Here is a 23,668-nt window from a genome sequence, read left to right on the forward strand (position 1 = left end):
TGAGCTACCACTTAAACCCCCACTCACTCACATTTTGCCAATTTAGAGTTGCCAGTTAACTTCACATGCAAATTTCCAGTAACAAGAGAAAAAGTCCATAATAAATAGCTTGCAAAACTAATTTAAGAAGTTTACTGCTAACTCCAGTGATATAATAACCTATTGCTCATCAAGGCAATTAATCAAGCTCACTGGGGAGCCAGAGCCTAATCCAATAGCACCTGGTGCTAAGCAGGAACCAACCCAGGACAGGGTACAAACTTATCACTGGGTGCACTCTCGTATACAACCATGGGGCTAAATGTTAAGCTACGATTATTCTTTAAAGTCCTTAGGATGTGGAGGACAACAGGAGTACCTGGAAAAAAAACACACAGGTATGAAGAGAATTTTCATACTCCACATAGATAACAACTGGGCACTTAATTCAAACTCAAGGTGCTGAATCTGTGAGGCTGCAGTGATAACCATTTCATTACCCTTGACTTGAGGAATATGAAAATACAAAAAACTTTTCTAAGAGTAAGCATTTTTCTTATCTGTAGCAGCAGAAGTGAAGCTTATAAAATAACTTTTAGAAAATGTACTTTCACCCAAATATAACTGGATATATATAGGGGTTGGTAAAAGAAGGTTTACAGTTGTTTGTATGGAAAAAAAACATGCAGGTTATGATTGCTTCACTCAAACACACTTTAATAATAAGAAGAAGACAAATAATACAATAATTAATAAATAAATAATAATACAAGAATAAACTCTGTGTTTTGCGTACTCACAACTGTATACCCAAACATGTGACATGTGTATGTATGTGTATATATATATATATATATATATATATATATATACACACGCAGCATGGGAGGCAGCTAAAGGGCTCGAGTGAAGGCAGTTCTGAGCCATGCCGGGATGTGGCAGAGCGCACTAACTCTCTTTCTCACTTCCCTGTAGACCTAACCGGGAGGTTCCACCTGTCTCTCTGGACGTCACTTCTGGGACCGAGCCAATGGAGACAGACCTTGCCAGCTCCGGCCCCTGATGTCACATCCGGGACTAAACCAATGAAAGATGAACACGTGCCCAATCCCTTATGACCTCACTTCCTGTCTCCCCTTTAAAAGCCTTCCCTTTTCCCTTCTGTCAGTCTTGTTTTGGACTCTGTTGTAAGCACTTCAGTGCTGGTATTTGAAAAGAAAACAACGTTGCAGCCAGGATACCAAATTACATGGGTGGCTGCCCCAAACCTTTTCTGTCTTTGTCTCGTTTTGTGACAGTGGCGTAGCGGCAGGATGGAGAAGTCCCAGAAGAGAAGGGGACAGGACCTGCAAAACACCCAGGTGGGAGCGTGCGGGCCGAGTATTCAGGCGGGAGGGTGCCCGTGGTTGGCGAGACCGGTGCGGGCTCTCCCAGCACGCAGAACTAGGCCATCTAGAGAGGCCAGGGAGTGTGCGGGTGGGGCTCACCGAATTGGGCTGCCCTGGAGGGAGACAAGAGGGACTCAGTATGCTCTCTTGGGGGAGAGTGCCTGCCCCCCAGTGAAACCACAGCCCCATTTACCACCTAGGGGTGCCCCAGACTGGCAGGTGAGTAAAATAACAAGTGGAGGTTGGACCCTGAGAGGCCGACCAGTAAACAAGCCTGGTCCTTATGGGCAAAAGTATGGCAGTGGCTACGGCCCTTGGAAAACAAGCCCTACCAGGTCATTGAGCAGGTAGCTTGCTATCTGCTCCTGAAAGCACTTCCCCAGGGCTTCACCCAGCCGGTCTGGGGCGTGCAGTTTAGAACATGTCAGGGCTCATAGAGCTTCTGGAAACACAGAGGCGGCCTCACACTCTGGGAGAGCAGAACCGTCCTTCTGTCAAACTCAGCCGGGGTATGTCCCAAGACCTAGCCCCTCCCTGTACAACCCGGAGCTTGTATCGGCGTCGCGGCTGGCACGCAAAACCGCTTGGAGGCGAGGAGGAATGCAGGTGGAGGGGAGGAGGGCTTGGTGTGCTCTGACAAACCCGTTGGCGGTCCCGCATACAGGCGTGGTGATCGTTAACGGGTTTAAAACTTCCGCTCTGCTCGATTCCGGCAGCAACATTTCCATTGTTGCCCGCCGCTTTGTGCTACCGCGACAATGGCTAAAATTCAAGACCAGTATAACCTGTGTCCACGGGAAACCCGCTGGTACAGGACCGCCGCTGTGTCATTAGCTACGGAGGGTCAGTCCAGAAAGTAACCGTGGCAATCCTTCCTGATCCTCCACACCCGGTGATACTGGGGCGGGACTGGTCTGAAATTAAAAGCGGTGAGACACATACCACTCCCGGGTTAAGTTGGGCCTCGTTATGGGCGGAGATGAACCGTCTCAAGCTGCCTCCACGCCGTGTAATCAGCCGGCAGAGAGAGATGAAGCAGCCGTCCTGGCTGGCGTGGCAACTCCCGGCCGTCGCAGGCTGACCGTCATCCACCAACGCCGGCGGGCGGGAGGAAACCACGCCCATTGAGGTCGGCGCTGACCCTCTCTCCGTGTTGCGGTTTCAATTTAAAAGACGCCGGCTTCTTTCAAAGGGAGCAATGGAATGACGACTCCCTGAAGTTTGTAAAAAATGCAGTGGTCCTTGTCAATGGCCAGCGCACTAGTCAGTCGATGCCACAGGGCCCCTACTTTGTGCTAGATAATGACCTCCTTTACCGTGTAGCAATGCATGGCGGGCAGGAGACGAGGCTGCTGCTAGTGCCGCGTACCTTCCGGCGGCAGGTCTGCGAGCTAGCACACGCCCACCTCCTAGGTGGCCACCTGGGCACCGAAAAAACTCTGGAGCGGATCAAGCTCCGGTTTTACTGGCCAGGAATTAATGAGGAGGTTCGCCGCTTTTGCGCTTCCTGCCGGAGTGTCAACTGCGACAGATTCCTAGGAGGGACCGTGCTCCTCTTGTTCCTATTCCCTTGATTGGCGTTCCCTTCCACAGAATCGGGTCGACCTGGTGGGACCTCTAGAGCCCTCAGCCCGAGGACACAAGTACATTTTAGTCCTCGTGGATTATGCTACACGATACCCCGAAGCTGTTCCGTTGCGCTCAGCTACCTCTAAAGCCATCGCACGGGAATTACTAGGGGTATTCGCGCGCGTGGGGATCCCCAAAGAAGTCTTGACAGACCAGGGGACCCCCTTCACCTCGGAGACGTTCAAGGAGACTGCCAGATTACTGAAAATAAAGCATTTAAAAACCTCGGTGTATCATCCTCAAACCGACGGATTAGTAGAGAGGTTTAATCAAACTCTCAAGCAAATGCTGCGTAAGGTGGTCAGCGAGGATGGAAGGAACTGGGATCAGCTCCTCCCCCTCGTCCTTTTTGCCTATCGGGAAGTCCCACAAGCCTCCACGGGGTTCTCCCCCTTTGAACTACTGTATGGGCGACAACCTCGGGGCATATTGGATATTTTGAAAGAAGGCTGGGAAGAAGAGGCTCTTCCCACCACTAACATACTGGAGTATATCGCGCAGTTCTGCGATAGATTTGGAAAGATTCGCCTGTCCTTAAAAGTCACATGGAGGAGGCTCAAGCAGCACAGGTTCGCTACTACAACCGCGCACGTCTCTTGGGAGTTCCACCCGGAGATCGGGTCATGGTCCTAGTGCCTACCTCCCACTCTAAGTTGCTTGCCCACTGGCAGGGCCCCTCTGAAGTTAAGGAGAGGAAGGGACTGGTCGACTATTTGGTGAGTCAACCCAATCGTCGGCCAAAGGAGCGGGTTATCATGTGAACCTGCTGAAACCGTGGAAGGACAGGGACCCGATCCCTCCTCCGGCCAGCCCGCTCACTCTTCGCTCACACACACGACCTTAACTTTGGCACAGACTTGAGACCCAGGCAACGGCAGGAGCTGGAAACAGTTATCCGGACCGTTCGAGAGGTAGTCAGTGAACACCCCGGAAGGACCTCTCTGATTGAGCACAACATTGTGACAGAGCCCGGGGTTGTTGTCCGAGAACGCCCGTACCGTCTTCCCGAGGCAAAAAAGGCTGAAGTGGAGCTTGAGATCAAGCGCATGCTGGAACTAGGTGTAATTGAGGAAGTTATAGTCCCTGGTCCAGCCCCATTGTGCTCGTCGGTAAGCCTGGCGGAGTTGGAGGTTCTGCAATGACTTCCGTCGGCAACCAAGTCTCCCAATTTGATGCCTATCCAATGCCACGCGCGTGGGCGACCTCCTCGAGAGGCTTGGACAGGCTCAATACCTGACCACACTTGACATGACAAAAGGGTACTGGCAGGGTCCCTTTAACGGACTCCGCGAAGGAAAAAACCGCGTTTAGTACCCCTAGCGGACACTGGCAGTATCGTGTCCTTCCATTTGGGTTACACGGGGCTCCAGCAACCTTTCAGCGTCTGGTGGACAAAGTGCTTCGGCCTCATAACTCATACAGTGCTGCCTACCTAGATGACGTGGTCATCTATTCCAGCACATGGAAGGAACACCTACAGCATGTCCAAGCGGTATTACGGACACTTGGTGAGGCGGGCTCGGATTAATCCCAAGAAATGTTTCTTTGGATTAAGCGAGGCCAAATATTTAGGCTACCTGGTGGGTCGGGTACCGTAAGGCCACAGTGCTCCAAAATTGATGCCATTCTGAAATGGCCCGTCCATGAACCAAGCGGCAGGTCCAAGCCTTTCGGTTAGCGGGTACTACCGCCGGTTTGTACCCCGGTTTTCGGAGAAAGCGGCGCCCTTGACTGATTTAACAAAGAAGAGGGCCCCGAACATTGTGGTATGGACTGCAAAAACAGACACTGCATTTGGTGACTTGAAGAAGGCCCTTACGTCCGCACCTATTTTGATGGCACCTAACTTTTCTTTGCCTTTCATCCTCCAGGCGGACGCCGGACACAGGCCTGGGAGCCGTGCTGAGCCAAAGTGTCGATGGTGTGAACACCCGTCATGTTCCTGAGCGGAAACTGTTGGACGGGAGACCAGGTATGCGGCGGTGGAGAGGGAGGCTCTGGCGATTAAATGGGCGATCACTCAGCTGAGGTACTACCTGTTGGGCCGTGAGTTCACCCTTGTCACGGACCATGCACCTCTACAGTGGATGGCCCTGCACAAGGAGTCGAATCCGCGGGTCACCCGGTGGTTTCTTGACCTGCAGCCGTACAAGTTTTCGCTCGTTCATCGCCGGGTGCTCTCCATGCCAACGCTGATGCTCTCTCTCGGGTTCACGACCTCTCGGTTAGGGTCGCCCGACCCGACGGGTCTGGGCTGAGGGGGCCTTGTCACACACGCGCATGGGAGGCAGCTAAAGGGCTCAGTGAAGGCAGTTCTGAGCCATGCGGGATGTGGCAGAGCGCACTAACTCTCTTTCTCCCTTCCCTGTAGACCTACCCCGGGAGGTTCCCCCTGTCTCTCTGGACGTCACTTCTGGGACCGAGCCAATGGAGACAGACCTTGCCAGCTCCGGCCCCTGATGTCACATCCGGGACTAAACCAATGAAAATGAACACGTGCCCATCCTTATGACCTCACTTCCTGCCTCCCCTTTAAAAGCCTTCCCTTTTCCCTTCTGACAGTCTTGTTTTGGACTCTGTTGTAAGCACTTCAGTGCTGGTATTTGAAAAGAAAACAACGTTGCAGCCAGGATACCAAATTACATGGGTGGCTGCCCCAAACCTTTTCTGTCTTTGTCTCGGTTTGTGACAATATATATATATATATATATATATATATATATATATATATATATATAGTATATGGTAAAACCAGGGAGGAATTTGTGGGTTGGACTGCTTTGTTTCTTCTGCTGTCTACTATACAAAGTAACTCTCTGGGAAACCACCCAAGACCCTGCATTTTCCTTTCTGGTCTTTAGGTCTTTGAGACACAAACTGCTGGTGGTACACTGATGTGTCCGATACAGGAGCAGACATTGATTTTTCTGTATTTTTTCATTGTGTTGCCAGGTTTGCAGATATTTGTTGATCATCATCATAATGACATGGCCATTTTACAGGTAGCTCACTGTCCCTCAGTATTTTGTTAATTCTTTGTGGACCTCAGTATCCTTTAGAGTTAGACGCATTTTTTTATATCATCTGACACCATCTTTGACCACATCTTTTCGTCGTCCCTCTCGAACTCTTCTCTTTCACTTCCATTTTGGTGCACCTCTTCAACTAGCCATCATTTGACCTGCACTCCATATGCCCTAACTACCTTAATGTTTTTCTTCGCCTCTTCACCTCCACACTAGGCCTTTCTTTGAATTTGTCATGTTCTCAATCTGTGACACTCTCATTACATCCATCTGATCCAGCATTGCTTCACAACCTGTCTTCATCAGCCATCTCTCATCCCCATTGGGCATTTTACTTCCCACACAGGCACATTTAAAAGTCAGAATGGGGAACACTGCCCAGAATTTTTTCTTGCACCTTAAAACCTTGCTGTCACTGATATAATATATATATTTAATACGACACAGGCAAAACATATTTATTGCTGCTATCTAAATTGCTACACTTACTACATCAGCTTTCTCAAACTCTTTCTACAAACAAAGGGTGCATTCACTGCCTGCAGGTTACTCTTCATATTACTGTCCTTAATGCACCCAGTTTTGACAACCCATTGATAGGATTGAGTTTTTCTCAACACATCTATTGTGCACACCACATAGCCAAGACCACACTTCTTTATGACTGCTGCCCTTTTGCCTCCAATCCTCACCTTTCATGCATTTATCTTGCAGCATTTTGCTTCCAAACTAGTATTCCTATTGAGTATCTCTGCTTAAATTCCACTGCACTTTTTCCCATCACAATGAAATCATTGGCATACAAGAGGTGCCATGAAAATCCTTCACACACTTTTCTAATCACCCCCTAAATCACAGTCACAAAAATCAACGGGCAGATCCCTGGCACAACTCCTCCTCACATCAAACATATCAATATCCCCTTCAGCAGTCCTGACCACTGTTTATACTTCCTCATATTGTACATTGAATGTATTTGTGAGAATGGGTTGTGCAATAATATGAGATCTTGTCCAAGGTTATTTCCTACTTTGTATCAACTGCTGCTGATGCAGGCTTTTGCTACTGGTGACCCTGAACTAGATTATGCAGGTTTGAGTATGTTATATTATGTATGTTACTTTATACAGTGTATTGTTTTTACTTTGGAAGGATATAGATAATATATCAGAATAAATTAGTTAATATCATTACTTTTTTAGACTTTATTGAGTGTGTTGCATAAGTAATGTACTACATAAAAGCATGATTTTTTAAATTTTAATATTCATCAAGTTAATTTATTGTCTTGTTTACATAGAACATAGTGTACATGATACAATGAAAGTCTTATTTAAACATTATCAGCAATACATAAAGTGCAACAGGTACATATATAAAGTATATAATATACAGTATATGCATAATGATATACTACACATAATATTGTAGCATCCTGGCCAGGGTAAAGCCTGGAGTGAAAGTGACTGTTGGGACAAATGGGGAGGGAGGAGAATGTCACTGAGGACTGAGGTCGGGATATGATTGACAGTAAAGGGAAAAAAGGGGAGGCACCCTGAACGGAGGAGCAGGGAATAGAGGCAAAGATTTCTGGATGGTTTGAGGAATAGCTGGCTTTGGTGTGTGGAGTTTAGCTGGGTACATGAAGCGGGTTATGGAAGTGGAAGCACAGGTTTTTTTTTTTTTTTCTGGTCCATTGGTAGTTTGTCTCAGGGCCATAACAATGAGAAATTCATAGATAATTGTAAATAGTTGAAGTTCAAAGTCGTTTAATTTTGCTTTTACATTTGTGTATTTTTTTTTTTATTATTTTTTTACAGTCCGAATAAACTGTTCTGCAATCCCTTCTTTGAACCGCGGTGTTTTTCTCCTTTTCAAACCTGTCACAGTGAGGTTGCTACAATATTCTGCAAGTACTGTATTTATGCATATATAATACACATAGTGCTTTTTATGTTACAGTATTTGTTGTAATAATTGGTTATTCTGAAACCATATGACTATAAATTGTCTCTGAATCTGCTGGATCAAGTGCTAATGGCCTTATACCATTTGTCAGGAATGAAGGTGTGAGAAAAATAGTTGGGCAGGAAAGCTGAAGTCTTGTTAAGTTTCTAAAAAAGACAACTGAGGGAATTGTGTGCTAGGTTAAAGGCCTCTAAAGTACAAAATGCAGATCCACTCTTTCTTGTCAAGATTTAAAGACCTAGATAGATACAGGCTCAGAAAGTAAGTTGGTAAACTGTGCTGACCTTATGAAAGCAGGAGGACTAACTTACGTGATATTTAACAGGATTTATATGAGATGTAAAATTTGGCACAAATTTGAAAAATAAAGCTTAATGTAGCTATATTCAGGTCATGTAGAACATATACAGAGTAACAGGAAACTGTCAAAAGGGTAAAAGAAATCATGCAGTTATGAAAAATAATAGCAATAAGTATTTAAATCAAGTCTAACAAAATTGTGTTTGAAAGTATCTTCTTATATAATATGCTACCATGGCCGTTTTGTTTGTCCGTCCAGGATTTGAAATCACCTGTAGCTCGCAAACTGTTTGAACTAATGACCTGATATTTGGTACACATATACTGTACTACATGATGTCTACTATCCGCTTTCGGGGTGATGATTGACCTCCAAGGTTATGCTTCTTTTTCTTTTTCTTTTATTTTATTGTAGAATCAACTCAGCAGAGCGGCCGTGTGGCAAATGTGTGCGGGCACTGTTCTCATTACCTACCACCTTCGCCGTCACTTCCCCTACCTCTTCATATCTTAAATTATTCTTGAAGCAGATTAAAGACTTAAGTGCCAGCTTAACTGAAAAATTAATGAAAATGTACTAAGTAATTGCAACACAAAAACTCACTTAATTAGTTTTAATTAATGCGAAAATATGCCGACGAAAGAAGAGAAGAAGCGGGCCGCTAGGGTGGAGAAAAGAAGAGCTGCTCATGAAGCAGCAAGCGCATCAACCTCTGAGCAAATGAATGCTAAACATACAGAGAAAGAGGAGGAAAACTAGGCACTAAGTCAAGTGTATTCACTGCACTTTACTGTACTGGTATTTTAATATTTCTGTTTTGAATGCACATCCCTCCCACCTTCATTCTCTAGGCAAGTGTTCAATTAGTCAACTGGAAAAAGTTTGATGGATTAAAATTATCATGTGAGTGAAGAATATGAACCATGGCCCATAATAATAAATAATATTCGTAAAATTGTAATATTCTTGTACATTACGTGATTGATTCATCTATGGTGAGAAGGTCTAGGCTGTTAGCCGAAATTAAAATGATGATAATGTTAGGCTTTTTGGCCACTGAGAAAAGGTAGTTTTGTAATAGCAATAATTTGGGTTTGTCACAGCCAAGTATTTCTCGAAACTTTGAATGCCCTTATAACAAATGAAATAATATACAGATTATATATTTACAGACATCTCCACACAAGGTGGTGTTAAACCAAGCTGCATTCATGCAAATTGGCATGCACATAAAGATCATTGCCTCAAGTGTGGGTGAACATGAATATGTGAATAGCAAGCAATATCACAGTATCAAAACACAGATTTTCATGGGTGCAAATTGCATTGTAGTAGCCAGCATATCACGCTGAAGATAAGCAGGCTGGATGGGTAACTGACAATGAAATGTCACACAGATACTCTGAGCTCTGCATTCCATAAACCCCAGGCACATTCACTTTACACATTACAAGTCCGGGAAGGTTTAAAAGGGCAGGCAGAGACTCTTAGGGCACTGGATAAATAGAGTCATGCTGAAGATATGGGGAAAATTATGGAGAGGAACACAGCATGCGACTCTGGAAGACAATTGGGAACACTGGAAGAGTGAACGCAACTTCAGTAATATTGCAGGAATAGTTTCAGTAACTGTTACTTTGCTAAGGTGTTTCCCGTGTGTCATAACATCGGGTGGTGATTATTTTGGAAAATAAACATGCCTGTTGTTGGTCTCATATCTCATTTGGTGTGTTTGTCTCAGTCTTTCCATCTCCGTTCTTGCTACAATATTACTCATGACGTTGCAAAGTGGCAACACTTATGTTCAGCTTAGCACAATATCCTACCTTATTATGTTTTCCTTCTTTTTCTACTTTGATTATTTTTATAATTGTGGTAAAGTCTCAGTATTAGTATCAGAAAACTATAAAATGTTATCATGTTAATTTCTGACAATAGGTGCTGTAAAATCATGATGTCATTCGTTCTCAGATGTGGCTTTCTATCCCTAACTTAGACTGGGACTGTTACTAGGCCGCTTTGTGAATACTTCTCATGTTCTACTCTGGGGTAGGACAAATTCTTATTCTATTGTGACTTTTAGTGCAATTTCTAAGAGTAATTTTGCGACCTTTGATAATGATAAATATGGCCTAGGCCAGAAGCGTTGTCAAAAGGCAGGCCAAGGTCAAAACCAAAGACACAAATAGATCAACATACCAAAGATAAACAGCAATGCAAAAATGGCAAAATCTTACAATAGGTCCTAATTGAATTGAAAGTGAAAGAGCATTCACCAAGAGACTTTGAGTGTTATGAACACTGTGACGTTAATTGAATGATTTAGTTAGTAATGTGACACTACTCAGAGTGTCACATGAACAATAAAAACAAGAATAAAAATAGAATATTTAATGGTTAAAATAAAATATTTAATGTTAAAAATCATGAACAGGATAAAATTCTATGTACAAAATGTCCTAATAACTTTAAAATGAATACAGGTAGTCCCCAGGTTACGGACACCCGACCTACGACATACGAACGGGGCCGCAGCTGTGACGCATGCGCCTTAGCAACTGCCGCTCCGTCATCTTCGGTCTGAGGACGCTGCAAGCGGTGGCTGGACGGAGGCTGGAGGGGGGCGATTTTGCTGCTCACGCAATGTAGTGTCCCTCGCCCGGCTCCTGGTGGCAAGCTGTTTCACTGCCTGCCCACCACACACGGCTGCCCCATCCGTTCTAGGTGGGCAGCTGGTAATGCTGAAAGCAGTGACACAGTTGTGGCTGAATGGAGGCCATTGAGGGTGAACGGGGCAGCGGGGGGAAGCATTGTAGTGTGCCCCGGATGGCTGCATGTTGAATGGGGGCGGTGGTGTTGCAGACGCTGCAGGCAGCTTGCTGTAGTGGAGGTGACTGTGAGGTGGGCTGGTGATGAACCGCCCGTCACTGCCCCCATTCATTCTCAATAGCAAGCCTGCTTGTACTGTTACACACATAGCAGGAAGTTGTCTTTTGTCAGTACAGGGTAGCCCAGATCCAATTATGCAGATCCAGATCGTCTGGATGACTTTGATTTATGCGGGGACAATTCCAGTTCAGCGCGAAGACGATTCTTCATGTCGTCAGTTCGCACACTTCTCGACGGTCCGGGATTTTTCGGGTGATTTTCTATGTAATAAACTGAATAAGTTATAGCATAATGAAAATTGCATAATTATATCTGGCCAACCCTATACATCAGACGTGCTGAGGACGGGTGCCTTCCTGCTGTGATAGCTGTATAGTGCTGTGCAGAAGAGCTCATGTTAACCTTTTGTCTTCTCCCTTCAAGAATGTATCTGAAACACAAATCTGATGCAAGTGCTGGTAATACAGTAAAGAAGAGAAAAAACATCACCATTGAAAATAAAGTAGAAATAATAAAAAAGTCGGAAAGAGGTGACACTAAATCATTCATTGGCAGGGCACTTGGTTACAGTCTGTCAACAATAGCATTTATTAAAATAATGTACCTGTTCTGACTTACATACAAATACAACTTAAGTACAAACCTACAGTCCCTATCTTGTACGTAACCTGGAGACTGCCTGTATTTTCTGTGCTGTGGTTGAGGCCGTAAATGTGAAGTGCTGGACCTGTGTTTATATACTTGCAGCTGATATATATTCTAATAGTATAGAAAAGAGGGCCTAAAATAATGAGTGCGTAAGAGAACATAATACACGAGAGTGCGTTTATTATCCATTAAAGCTTACTGATGCATAATGCAATTAAATCATTAATGCTTAATATGAAATCTGTATGTATTATTTTAACAGCACACTATTTAACTGTCTACTACGAATGATAATCCATTTTCCCTTGATTACTCAGTTGATCAATATCACTTTTCTACATTGGGTTGAATGTTCAGTTCTCATGAAACATTTTTTAATCTTCATTGCCCTATTTATTCCTTTAGTACTGACTCAACTTTCAGTTTTTACACTTTAGCACATTGTGAAAATTGCAGCTGATATACTGTATATTCTAAGAGTATAGAATAGAGGGCCTAAAATAAAGAGTGCATAAGAGAACATAATACACGAGAGTGCGTTTATTATCCATTAAAGCTTACTGATGCATAATGCAATTAAATCATTAATGCTTAATATGAAATCTGTATGTATTATTTTAACAGCACACTATTTAACTGTCTACTACGAATGATAATCCATTTTCCCTTGATTACTCAGTTGATCAATATCACTTTTTTACATTGGGTTGAATGTTCAGTTCTCATGAAACATTTTTTCAATCTTCATTGCCCTATTTATTCCTTTAGTACTGACTCAACTTTCAGTTTTTACACTTTAGCACATTGTGAAAACCTAGTGATCTGTGGCAAGCACATCATGCTGCTGATTCTTTGGGTCAAGTGCAAACTCTAATTTTTCATAGATGCAAAAGCATGTCACCCACTGAAATATAATGTTCATTTTTTTTTTTTTTAATTATTGAAATCATACAACATTCCATACAAATAGATCAATTTTACAAGAATAGACCTGAAAACAAATCATAATGTTCATATTGTAACTATGATCCCCAGCAACCTTTTCTAAATGTCCAGATACCCCAAACTATTCCTAATGTACATCACTTTTTATGGATATCTCTACAGCTACCTAAGGAAGATAAAACATTGCCCCTGCTTCTGGAAGACCCTAAGAATCATATGGATCTCAGCACCACTTTCCCATATGATCACAGAATTCCATCTGCCTGTAGAGAAAGTTAAAACGGCATTGCTTTAAGGTTCATTCCTACAAATTCCTTCCTAATTCCAGCTTCCAGGACATAAATCCTGACTATACAACTTTTCTTCTTAAGTATTAGTGTTCTATATTCTGGTTTCTCACTCTTTTTCATTTTTGACCACCAACTGAAATTTTCCAGTTTCTGGTAATGCCCTTGATTAAGGGTTGATGGTGCCAGGTGATAAATAGTCATTCTGTCTATCCACTATTCATAGCTTGAGCCTCAAGTTCAAGTCTGCAACCCTTTGACAGTTCAAATGTATCTGGGGAAAAATGGCGACTATAAGTTAAACAGACTGTGTGTGTTTATATGTTCATGTCAGGGTGACCTTTGAAGTGTTATGCATATGCAATGGCTTCATATCACGTCCCATATGAATTCCTGCCTCGCACATGCTGCAGCCAAAGATAGCTTTGGCACCTTGTTACTTCTGCAATAGATAATAAGCTAACAGAAAATGGTTAGATGGATGCATGAATAGATATTAAATGAATATATTGTATAGTATATGCAATAATGATAAATTCAATTCTTGTTTCCTAATATTGTTTATGCATTTTATATTTCAGTTTCATTCATGTATTATTTTATTCTATTGAGTCTGGTTTATCTTATAGAAAAATGTATTTTAATCAAAAGTTCCATAAAAATGCATACGTATACATAAAGAATTCATACTAATTGTTTGCAATCATTGATTATAAAGTGCACTGCGTTATGACTTTTCCTGGAAGATTTAAATAAAAAATATGAAAAATGTATGTAAAAAAGGAATAACTATTAGTAAAGTGAAATAATCTGTTTGGAGCAACAATGACAGAGTATTACTAGAGCCCAAAAGCACAGTTCAAAGCTTTCCATATATCATGAAAATTCCAAATCAATACTAAGTGAAATTAATTTTGAAATCTTCTGGGTAAAAACTTAAAATGTGTCACCAAAGTACTGATCTATCGCCTTCAAGTATCTATATATTTCATTGAACATTGTATAAATCATACGATCTTTGGAAGTGTAACATACATTATTAATAATATCCTAACTTTGCTGTCTTATACATAATTAATGTAGGTCTGAAGTCAAGCAACAATAAAGAACACATGGGAAAAATATTGTATCTAAATTCAAGGCAAACTGGTGAACTCCATACACATAAATTGTAAAGTGCTTCAAATCAGTCTTCACTGGCCTTGTGAACATGGCCATATTTGCAGTACCAGCTTAATTTAATGTCTTCCTTTCTCTATTGTTATATTTTGACTTAATCTTTATAGACCTTTTTAAAAATGTATAGGTTTGACTCACCACTGATTCACAGCAAGAATCTAAAAAAGTTAGTTAAAAAGATAGGTTTCATTAGTAGAAACAGTAGCAATTGTTTGTAGCAGCCCGTGTCCTTAAATGAATTGTATTAAACTGTATCTGTTTACTTACTTGATTCTTTTAATATCAGGGATAGAGCACACATTAAAAATATATGTTATACAAATGTACACAAATATATGTTAACAAGTCTGTAATATCAAAAGGAAAGTGTACACAAAGATAAAGAACATTTACTTGGTCGATAGCTGACAACCTTTTATGATATCAGGATGTAGTGGTATTTGAGTATATTTCCTTCTTTTTTTATTGTTTTTGCTTTTGTCTCATATGGTTTTGTGTTGACAGTTTTATGCACTGTTGCAAACGTTAGACACACCATAAGGGCGTTACTGTTTGCTAGGTGTCGTTAAAACGTAAGCACACATGGTATTCTTTCCAAAGCTCACGGCAGCTGGAACGCAAATACTGGAAATGTATATTTTTGAGGAAAAAAAGAACATATAAAAAAATGTCCAGTGTATTATGAGTAAAAATCAAAGACAATTGTTGGTGTTCTAATGATTTGTTCTAAGTCCATTGCTGTTTATGATACTAAATAAGTTGCTGACCACAGAAGTACATGTAGGATTTCCATGGGCACTCTTTTGTGTTCATAATCTCATATGAAATGGAAAAGCAAAATGCTTCAAGGTAAATGCAGCAACGACTAAGTTGATGGTTATGGGCAAAGGGGCAGAGTTGGATACCTGGTTGTGCAATGGTGTGGTAAATGTAAAGTAAATTATGTACATATTGCACTCTGCTTACCATTGCCAACAGAATCCTACAGGTGCCCTGTGTACTAGAGTTTAATCACCAGTCACCTTCTGTGATTGCAAATTCAAAGTTAGGTCAACACATCTGCAAGTGTGTGGTTTTCTTCAGCCATATATGCAAACTTTAAAAGATGTCTTTAAGTGAAAAACAGATCCTTAATTTACTTGAGATCTAGCCTAGTGGGTTTACATTTCAGATACATTCCATTTAAACATAGCACAGAACTCATATAACTGGGGAACATTGCAGTTTCCCAATATAAAATGAAAAAACACTACACTTATGTACATTTACGGTCAGGGTTTTGGAAGATCGCTGTGTTATGCTGTAGCCAGGGTTGTTGCCTTGGCTTAAGTTTATTTTTTGTTAATTCAGTCTTTTTGTTTGTAGAGCTGTTAGTTGTTTGCCCTGTCTCGTTTATGTAAAGCCAAAGGGGGTGGTGCCACCTAATCAAACAACTTGTGTAAGTGGATCTTTAAAATTGTATTGTTGTTTCTATGTTCTGCTTTTGGTGTTTTCTGTGTTTCATTGGATTCTCTGGTTTTGACCCCTGAATCTTGGACTAAGGTAATGTTTATTGGATTTTGTTTTTGGATTTGTTTGCATTAGTTTTTTTTCCTCCTTTTTTGCTTTGCCTTTTTGTGATTCCTTTAATTAAAACAAACTCTTTAAATATTAAACCATTTAGTAGCCTTCTACCTGTATTTTAAAGCCTGCAATTTGAATTTGGGACTAGGGTACATGGGTATGACCTATTCTGGAAGTCTTCTACTTATTTATTTATTTTAAAAGATGTGCTCTCCTATTTGTGCTTCATTGTGACAGGAATCAGAGCACTATAATGTGTACTATTTTGTCTGACATTTTTTTTAATTATACTATTGAAAGATAGCACATGTCCCACTTTTGTGGAGCATCCACTTGAAATTTCCAATCTGTCTCTTAGCACCTAAATGCAATCATTATGCTGAAACAGAAATCTACTGAACTCTTAATAGTGCAGTTTTCTGAACTGGATTTTAAAATTTCAGAGATATTTGCCACAACTCTTTTTCATCTTGTAACTAAGCACTGTCAACAACAACAACAACAATATTTATTTATATAGCACATTTTCATACAAAAAGTAGCTCAAAGTGCTTTACATAATGAAGAATAGAAAAATAAAAGACACAGTAAGAAAATAAAATAAGTCAACATTAATTAACATAGAATAAGAGTAAGGTCTAATGGCCAGGGTGGACAGAAAAAACAAAAAAACTCATTTTAAAGGATGCACAGATGAGCCCAGAAAGTGGAAAGGTAATATTCATGGCCCAATCAACTAGCTGGGTCAAACCCAGAAAATGGCTATTAGAGACTAATGTGTATTGCCTCCTTGGAAATGAATTACTTGGAATTTTATTATAAATAAACACAAGTGACAAAGTGTCATTCTAAAGATTCAGCCATCCTAATTTCTTTGCATATTCTTTCCTTATAACCATTCTTTCTTCATGCCTGGGAACATAAATTATTTGCCAGCCGTGTGTTGGATAGGAATAGAGAAACTTAAGCAGGATCATCAGTGGTCTTGCTATGTCATCACCAGAGTGCTTCAAGTTACTGAATCTCTCAGGTTTCCTTCTGTCTACATATCAGTTTTAAGTTTTATTTGCTTTCTTTTTTCAACCTTTACTTTCTTCAGATTCATGGGTACTAACCTTGAATGAAGTTTCTTTAGATATGGCTCTTAATTACGTTACTATTATATTTATTAACCTTTCCTGTCAACTTCACAAGCCCCAGTAAACACTACTGAGCTCTCACTCATGTTCGAAAATTTTGCTAACAAAGAGGATAGGAACTTGACGTCATTAAAGGGGGTAAAACATTACAGCATACAGGGCAGGAATGGCAAAGATTAGACATCAGGCAATCTGTGTGAAGGCATGTTGAGGTTTGCATATTGAATGTCGTTGAGTCAATGATAACAGCCAAGCCAAACTGCAATATACAGTATCTTACGTTACTGAAGCGGGACTCAACAGGCTTGAATTTCTCCAAACAGAGTGAATTACAAAGCACAGTGGAGCTATACTGTAGGTGAGCGTTTGTGTGTTATACTGTACATATGTAAAGAATTGTAACTAGAGTCCACAATGAGTGCTTACTCGCTAAATATTTGCCTTAGCCACTTTTATGTAATGAATGTTTTAGGCCAACCTTTCTTCACTTTGTACAGTTTACATATTCTCTTTGCGTCTGCTTGGGTTTTGTGCAGGTCTCCTGTTCTCGCCCATGTACCACACATGTTAGCATGCCAAATACGTTATTTAGACCTGTAAATATTCTATCATTGCTACAAATGGTATCTCACATTCACATTTGTATTAGTTTCTTCTATATAATTTGTAAAACTTTAGATTTATTTCTATGTTTTTGTATTACTTGCATGCCTCTATAAATACAGTAAGCCCTTATGTAATTACTGTACACTAATGAACCTTTTGGAGGAAAGGCAATTAGTAGAGGGTTTAGAATGCCTTTGCCATTCTTTTAATTAGTTTTATCAAAAAGATATCCAAATTAAAAATCTTGCAAGTACCAAATGGTATATTCTCAATTATAAAAGAACTTCAGCCAATGCTAAACAACGGCCAAACACTGAAGAATGTATTTCCTGAACCTCCCCTCCTCGCATACAGACAAACACCAAACCTTCAGCAACTTATTGTCCGAAGCTCCCTAAATGAACTGACAGCAAATGGCACATCTCCCTGCCTACAGAAAAGATGTAAAACGTGTGCCCACATCTACAATACAGACTGTATAGTTATACCACACCGACGACTTGAACATCACATAAAGGGATCATTTTCCTGCAGATCATCTAATGTTGTCTACCTAATTCCCTGCATGAAATGACCTGACACTGCACTCTATGTGGGAGAAACTGGAGAAACACTCCGGCAGAGAATGAATTTACACAGATTCCACATTAAACATGGCAACAAAGATGTTGCTGTAGCGGCCCACTTCAACAGCCATGGACACTGTGAGAGGGACTTTAAAGTCACAGTGCTTATGGGCAACTTCAAAACACAGCAAGAGAGAAAAGAATGGGAAGTTAAACTCATGTTAAAATGTAATACATTACAACATGGCTTGAACAGAGACAAGAGTTTTATAGTCAGGTATGAGGACTGTTTGCATCTCTACAGACCCATATTGTTTTGAAAAACTCATCACCGACTTCAAAGGACTTTGTTGGACAGTTATCTTATCCAAAAATCTCTTGACCATACATTGTTCTTCTCTCTCTTGTTAAATTAATCTTAGCCTGAGTGAACCTATTAATTTTCTACATTTAAGATTTTTTCTTTAAAGATTTACCAATGTTGTTTCTTGTCCTAGTGTGTGGATATAAACACAGGAAACTTCAGTTTCTGTATTACATCTTGCCTGAAGAAGGGGCCTGAGTTGCCTCGAAAGCTTGCATATTGTAATCTTTTTAGTTAGCCAATAAAAGGTGTCATTTTGCTTTGCTTTTCTCTACATTCATAATGGCTAACACGGTACAACACCCTAGTACTACAAGCATGTATATTATATCCCTGAGAAACAAAAACATATTTTTTTATCCTGAGGAAACAATGACACATTCATTTATATCAGGAAGTAATTTCCAAAATTCCTAAAGAAATGTGATTACTTGAGAAAGTCACTGAAAGATACTGTATATACAGTATTTGGGTTACCACAGAAACAGGAAACAGCCCGTACCACTCACAAAACTGTACTATTTTGGAATATTTTCTAAATTGAGGAAGGATAATTAGTTATTTAATTAGCTTTTTATCAGTCATACTTTACTGAGTTATATACTTTCAAGTTATTCAGCTGCTATCAAAATATTTCAGTTTTGTAGCTAGCTATTCATTTTAACAAAATGTACATAGAATAAGCTATAATTTATTTAAAAATATTGCTTATTTTAAAAACTCTGTTAATGCTCTATAGTGTAGTACTTACAGCACAATTACATGCTTGCATACACGATAACCACAGATGTGAAAAGAAAAATAATTTGTACGACTTTTAGTTACATTATCATGGGCTGATCTGCTCTGTAGTTTATGCAGGAGGTTACAAGTCTAAAAGTGTCACAGGGAGCTGAGCTGAGAAGCTGCAGAAAAGAAGGGCAGGGGGCATATCCCTTTAAAGAGAGCTTTAGATTAAAGAAATTATTGTAAAATATGTTAACTGTCTTTGAAAGGCACTAACCCCACTGTCCATCCATCCATTATCCAACCCGCTATATCCTAACTACAGGGTCGCAGGTGTCTGCTAGAGCCAATCCCAGCCAACACAGGACGCAAGGCAGGAAACAAACCCCGGGCAGGTCACCAGTCCACTGCAGGGCACACACACACACACACACACACACCCACACACCAATCACACACTAGGGACAATTTAGAATCGCCTAACCTGCATGTCTTTGGACTGTGGGAGGAAACCGGAGAACCCGGAGGAAACCCACGCAGACGCGGGGAGGACATGCAAACTCCACGCAGGGAGGACCAAGTATGACACAAATGAAAGATTTAGAGCTAGTAAAATGAACATGAGGAAACATTCTCCAGTAATGGTACATAGGTGTTTAAACCTTACATCTGGGAAAGGGTGAACTGCACTATGTGGGTATAACACCAGAAGGAGCTGATATCTGCTGGGACTATGCACGTTTTCAAGTGTTTGCATTCAAACTTTTCCTTGTCTTCTTGTTCTAGCTTCTCACACATAGCTGTGATCAATGCATTTTCATTTATGGAATGTAGCCACATTTCACAATTTCATCGTCTTTTACAAGCTTCATCATTCAGAGATAATCTTTGATGTTAGTTCTATCCTTATATAGAGGAATCCTGTCTTATGCAATTTGGACAGTTCTGTTTGTTTATTTCTCTTTAAGACTGGGTTTTTGCCCAATGTAAAAGGTAAGACCCCTATAATCATACAGAACACACAACATCTAGTACTTCTCTGTTATATACAGTATGCTAACCCTCTATGTGTTTCTGTAATAGTTTACATTTACCAAATTGATTTCAGTCTCTACAAAAATGTCATTATATTCAGATATTCAAATATTCAACTACTTGATCCTGCAGAGCTCAGTACTTAAACCTTAACTATTTTCACTTTAAGTGCTGCAGCTGAGAGATATTGTCAGAAAACTAACATTCATTTTCACTCATATGCAGATAATATCCACCTATATCTTTCTTTTATATCAAATGACATTTCATTGATAGTGTCCTTAATGGACTGTGTTAGTGAATTAAAAGAGTGGATACCGTAGATGGATGAAAACTACTTGTCTCTGAATACAGAAGGAAACAAAGATGCTACTTTGGGGGAATAATGTAGAACAAAATAATGTTCTGCCATTTTTTTTTAATTCATTTGGTCTTAACATTAGTTTTACTGATAGCAGTAGTTTAGGTGTTTTCTTTGACAGCAGTATATCTTTAAAAGCTCACATTGCCACTCAATTTGAAACTTGTTTTTCCCAGCCTAAAAATGTTGGAAAATGAAAATGGTTTCTTAGTAAGAAATTAGCTCATGCATTCATTTCTAGTAGGACTGACTACTGCAATGAGTTATTCACTGGCAGTTTAACCCATTTTACATATGGCTTCCAGTTAATTCAAAGTGCTGCTGTAAAAATCATTACAAGAATAAGAAAGTATATGCACATTGACTTCCAGTTAAGCTTAGGGCTGATTTTAAAGTTCTCCTTCTTACATATAAAGCTTTAAATTGCCAAGGCTCCCCTTACTTATCTAAATTTGTCATTATTTACAAACCAGAGAATGCATAAGGATATCAAGATGCCGGCCTACTAAAGATTCAAAGGATTAATAAAATAACAGTGGTGGGTTTCACATTGAGCTACAGGGCCATAAAGCTGTGGAATAATCTGCCTGCTTATATAAGAGATGCTAATTCAGTTTCAGCTTTTAAATCCAGGCTGATGACTTTCTACTTTAGTCTAGCATACCCTGATTACAGCTGTTGATTTACTATGCATATTGCATCTCTGTTTGTTAGTCATTTGCATAAAAAAATAAGCATTAAAATAATTATGAACCATTTCTATCTTGCTGTGGCTCTTGGTGCCACACTGTTTACTTCAAAGTTGTCCTCCTGCCCATGGAAAGAAACCTGAGATATTGGGAGTTGTGGAACTAATGAGTGGACAGATTCTGTCATCATATAGACAGCTAAGCACACACTTACTGTATATTGCAGAATGCCCTGGAAATGGTGGACATGTGGTGGCTTAGGTCTTTAAGAATTAAGACTGTGACTGACATTGTCTGTTATAACTGATTGTGCACACCCCAGGGATTTATTGTGTCATTGCATGCTGCTGAATGGAGTTTTTGTTTTCCTCTCTCTTGTTATCAACTAGCCATAGTTCATTGATGATGTTAACGGACAGATGCTGCTTTGTTTTACTGTGTGTTTAAACAAATCCATATCTTTTATGTATGTGCATTATGTAATCAGTAGTTTTTACATGGTAACAGCATTTTAGCTGTGAACGTGGTACACCACTCTGAGCCTACATTCAGTGAAAAGCACTATAAAAAATAATTAAGATGAATCTGATATGAGTAACTCTGTAAAATATTATTTTTTCTAAATAACACAGAAGCCCCCAGAATGCCATAGTGATATGCAATATTACATATATATTGTTAGTCAACTAAATCCTAATGGTTGTAGAGGATGTTCAAAACACAGAAGCTTCTAATGTAAGCTTATTAAGTTCTAACAAAAATAACCAAATTTACTTACAATTATGGCCACGATGCAAAAGGTTATGGAAAGTCTCAGAGGCTTTTACTTCAAGTAGAATAAGTCAGAGAAATTAAGTATTGCTTTAAGTGCAATAAAAAAGGCAGAGACCAGAAAGGAATCAGTACAAAAAGGCACAAGAAAACCTTTCATCTTAACTGAAAAATGTAGGCAAAAATCAAACTCATAAAACAAAGCAAAATTTCTAATTCCTAGTCTAACAGCCCATTCCCTAAATAGCACACAATAACACTGTTTCTTTTTTTTTTTTAAGTATCCCAAGACTAGGATAGCATCTGTTGCATGCCATCACCTTAAATAGCCATGATTTCATGACATTACATGTTATGTCTATGTGACATCATACTGTATATCACAACAACATATCGGGCAACAGTTGTTACGTCATCGCACTAAACAGTTTTGATGCACCTGTAAGAAACTTCAGAAAATGGCATCGCTCATATAATAAAAAATGCAAAATACTATGCATATAACATTTAATATAAACATAATCATATGCATGATTGAGAATAAATGCTATTTTAATACCACCTACAACTGGAATGTTTACAATGTTCTCCTTTTTTGCAGTAAACATTTAAGTTCATTTATGCTTTAAAAAAAAAACTGGATGCACAATAAATTTAGATGTTTGTTAACATTTTCTACAACTCACATTTGCATATTCACATTGCTTCAGTACTTTGCTGAATCTTTATAATGTTTTACATATTCAAATAATCCCTTTAAAAATACAATATGATTATTATTCCTATGACTTGGTGATATGGAAATGTCATATTTTAACTTTTTTTTTTTTTTTTTTTGGAAATGTGACTATTTTGAGATACTAATTTTAAATAAATGCTGTAGTTTTATTTAAAATGATAATAATGATCTTGTCTCACTACTCCAAGGATTTGGGTCTGATCCATTTATTGCGTGGAGTTTATTAGGTTTGAAGAGTTGAATTCTCTGTGCGTGTTATGTTAACTGGCAACATTTATCTGGCCTGTTGTGAAAGTGTGTAGCTTGTGATGGACTAGTGATCTGTGCTCAGTTGGTCCCTGTCTTATAACCAGCTCAGCCTAGACAAGCTGTGACTCCCTTCGACCACTACAACAGCAAATTCAGAAAATAGATAAATGGAAATTTAAACTCTTACCTTCAATAATTCTTCCTGTCTGTTCTGCTGTTCCACCAGGTAGAACTTTGGCAATATAGGCTCCTATTTCTGCACCATTTCCTGGAATATCTTTTCCACCCACAATTCTTATGCCCAAACCATTACCTAAAACGAAATACATTTTTATAAGATGCAATACTTACAAGTTAATCTAAATCTTAAAATTAAATTGCATACCACCATAGTTCCCAAACTTGAATTTTAAATATTATGGTGAATGTTGTTTTTAGGTTCTTCTTCAGAAGTTGCTGTCATACATTACCTCTCATCAAGTCAGGCACAGCCTTTAGTGTGGAATTGATTACATGTGGAGTGTTGATCTCCCGTTACTTTGTCTAAAATATGCAGGTTGTGGAAATATATGGATTAAAGGTTTGAAATTTACAGGTATTTATTTATTACCATAAGAGATT

At 39.8% G+C, this 23,668-nt stretch overlaps 1 protein-coding gene across 5 annotated transcripts in view; it reads right to left on the minus strand.

Moving 5' to 3' along the window:
- LOC120534140 (protein piccolo-like) overlaps window positions 1–23,668 on the minus strand; it is a 215,814-nt gene that overhangs the window by 128,736 nt on the left and 63,410 nt on the right. For all 5 annotated transcript variants that reach the window (XM_039761466.1, XM_039761467.1, XM_039761468.1 and 2 more), the window contains one exon: window positions 23,235–23,360. In XM_039761466.1, the coding sequence (XP_039617400.1) occupies window positions 23,235–23,360 (126 nt within the window). The remainder of the gene's footprint in view (window positions 1–23,234; window positions 23,361–23,668) is intronic.

Source organism: Polypterus senegalus, chromosome 8 (assembly GCF_016835505.1).
Source record: "Polypterus senegalus isolate Bchr_013 chromosome 8, ASM1683550v1, whole genome shotgun sequence".
NCBI classification, from domain to species: Eukaryota; Metazoa; Chordata; class Cladistia; order Polypteriformes; family Polypteridae; genus Polypterus; species Polypterus senegalus.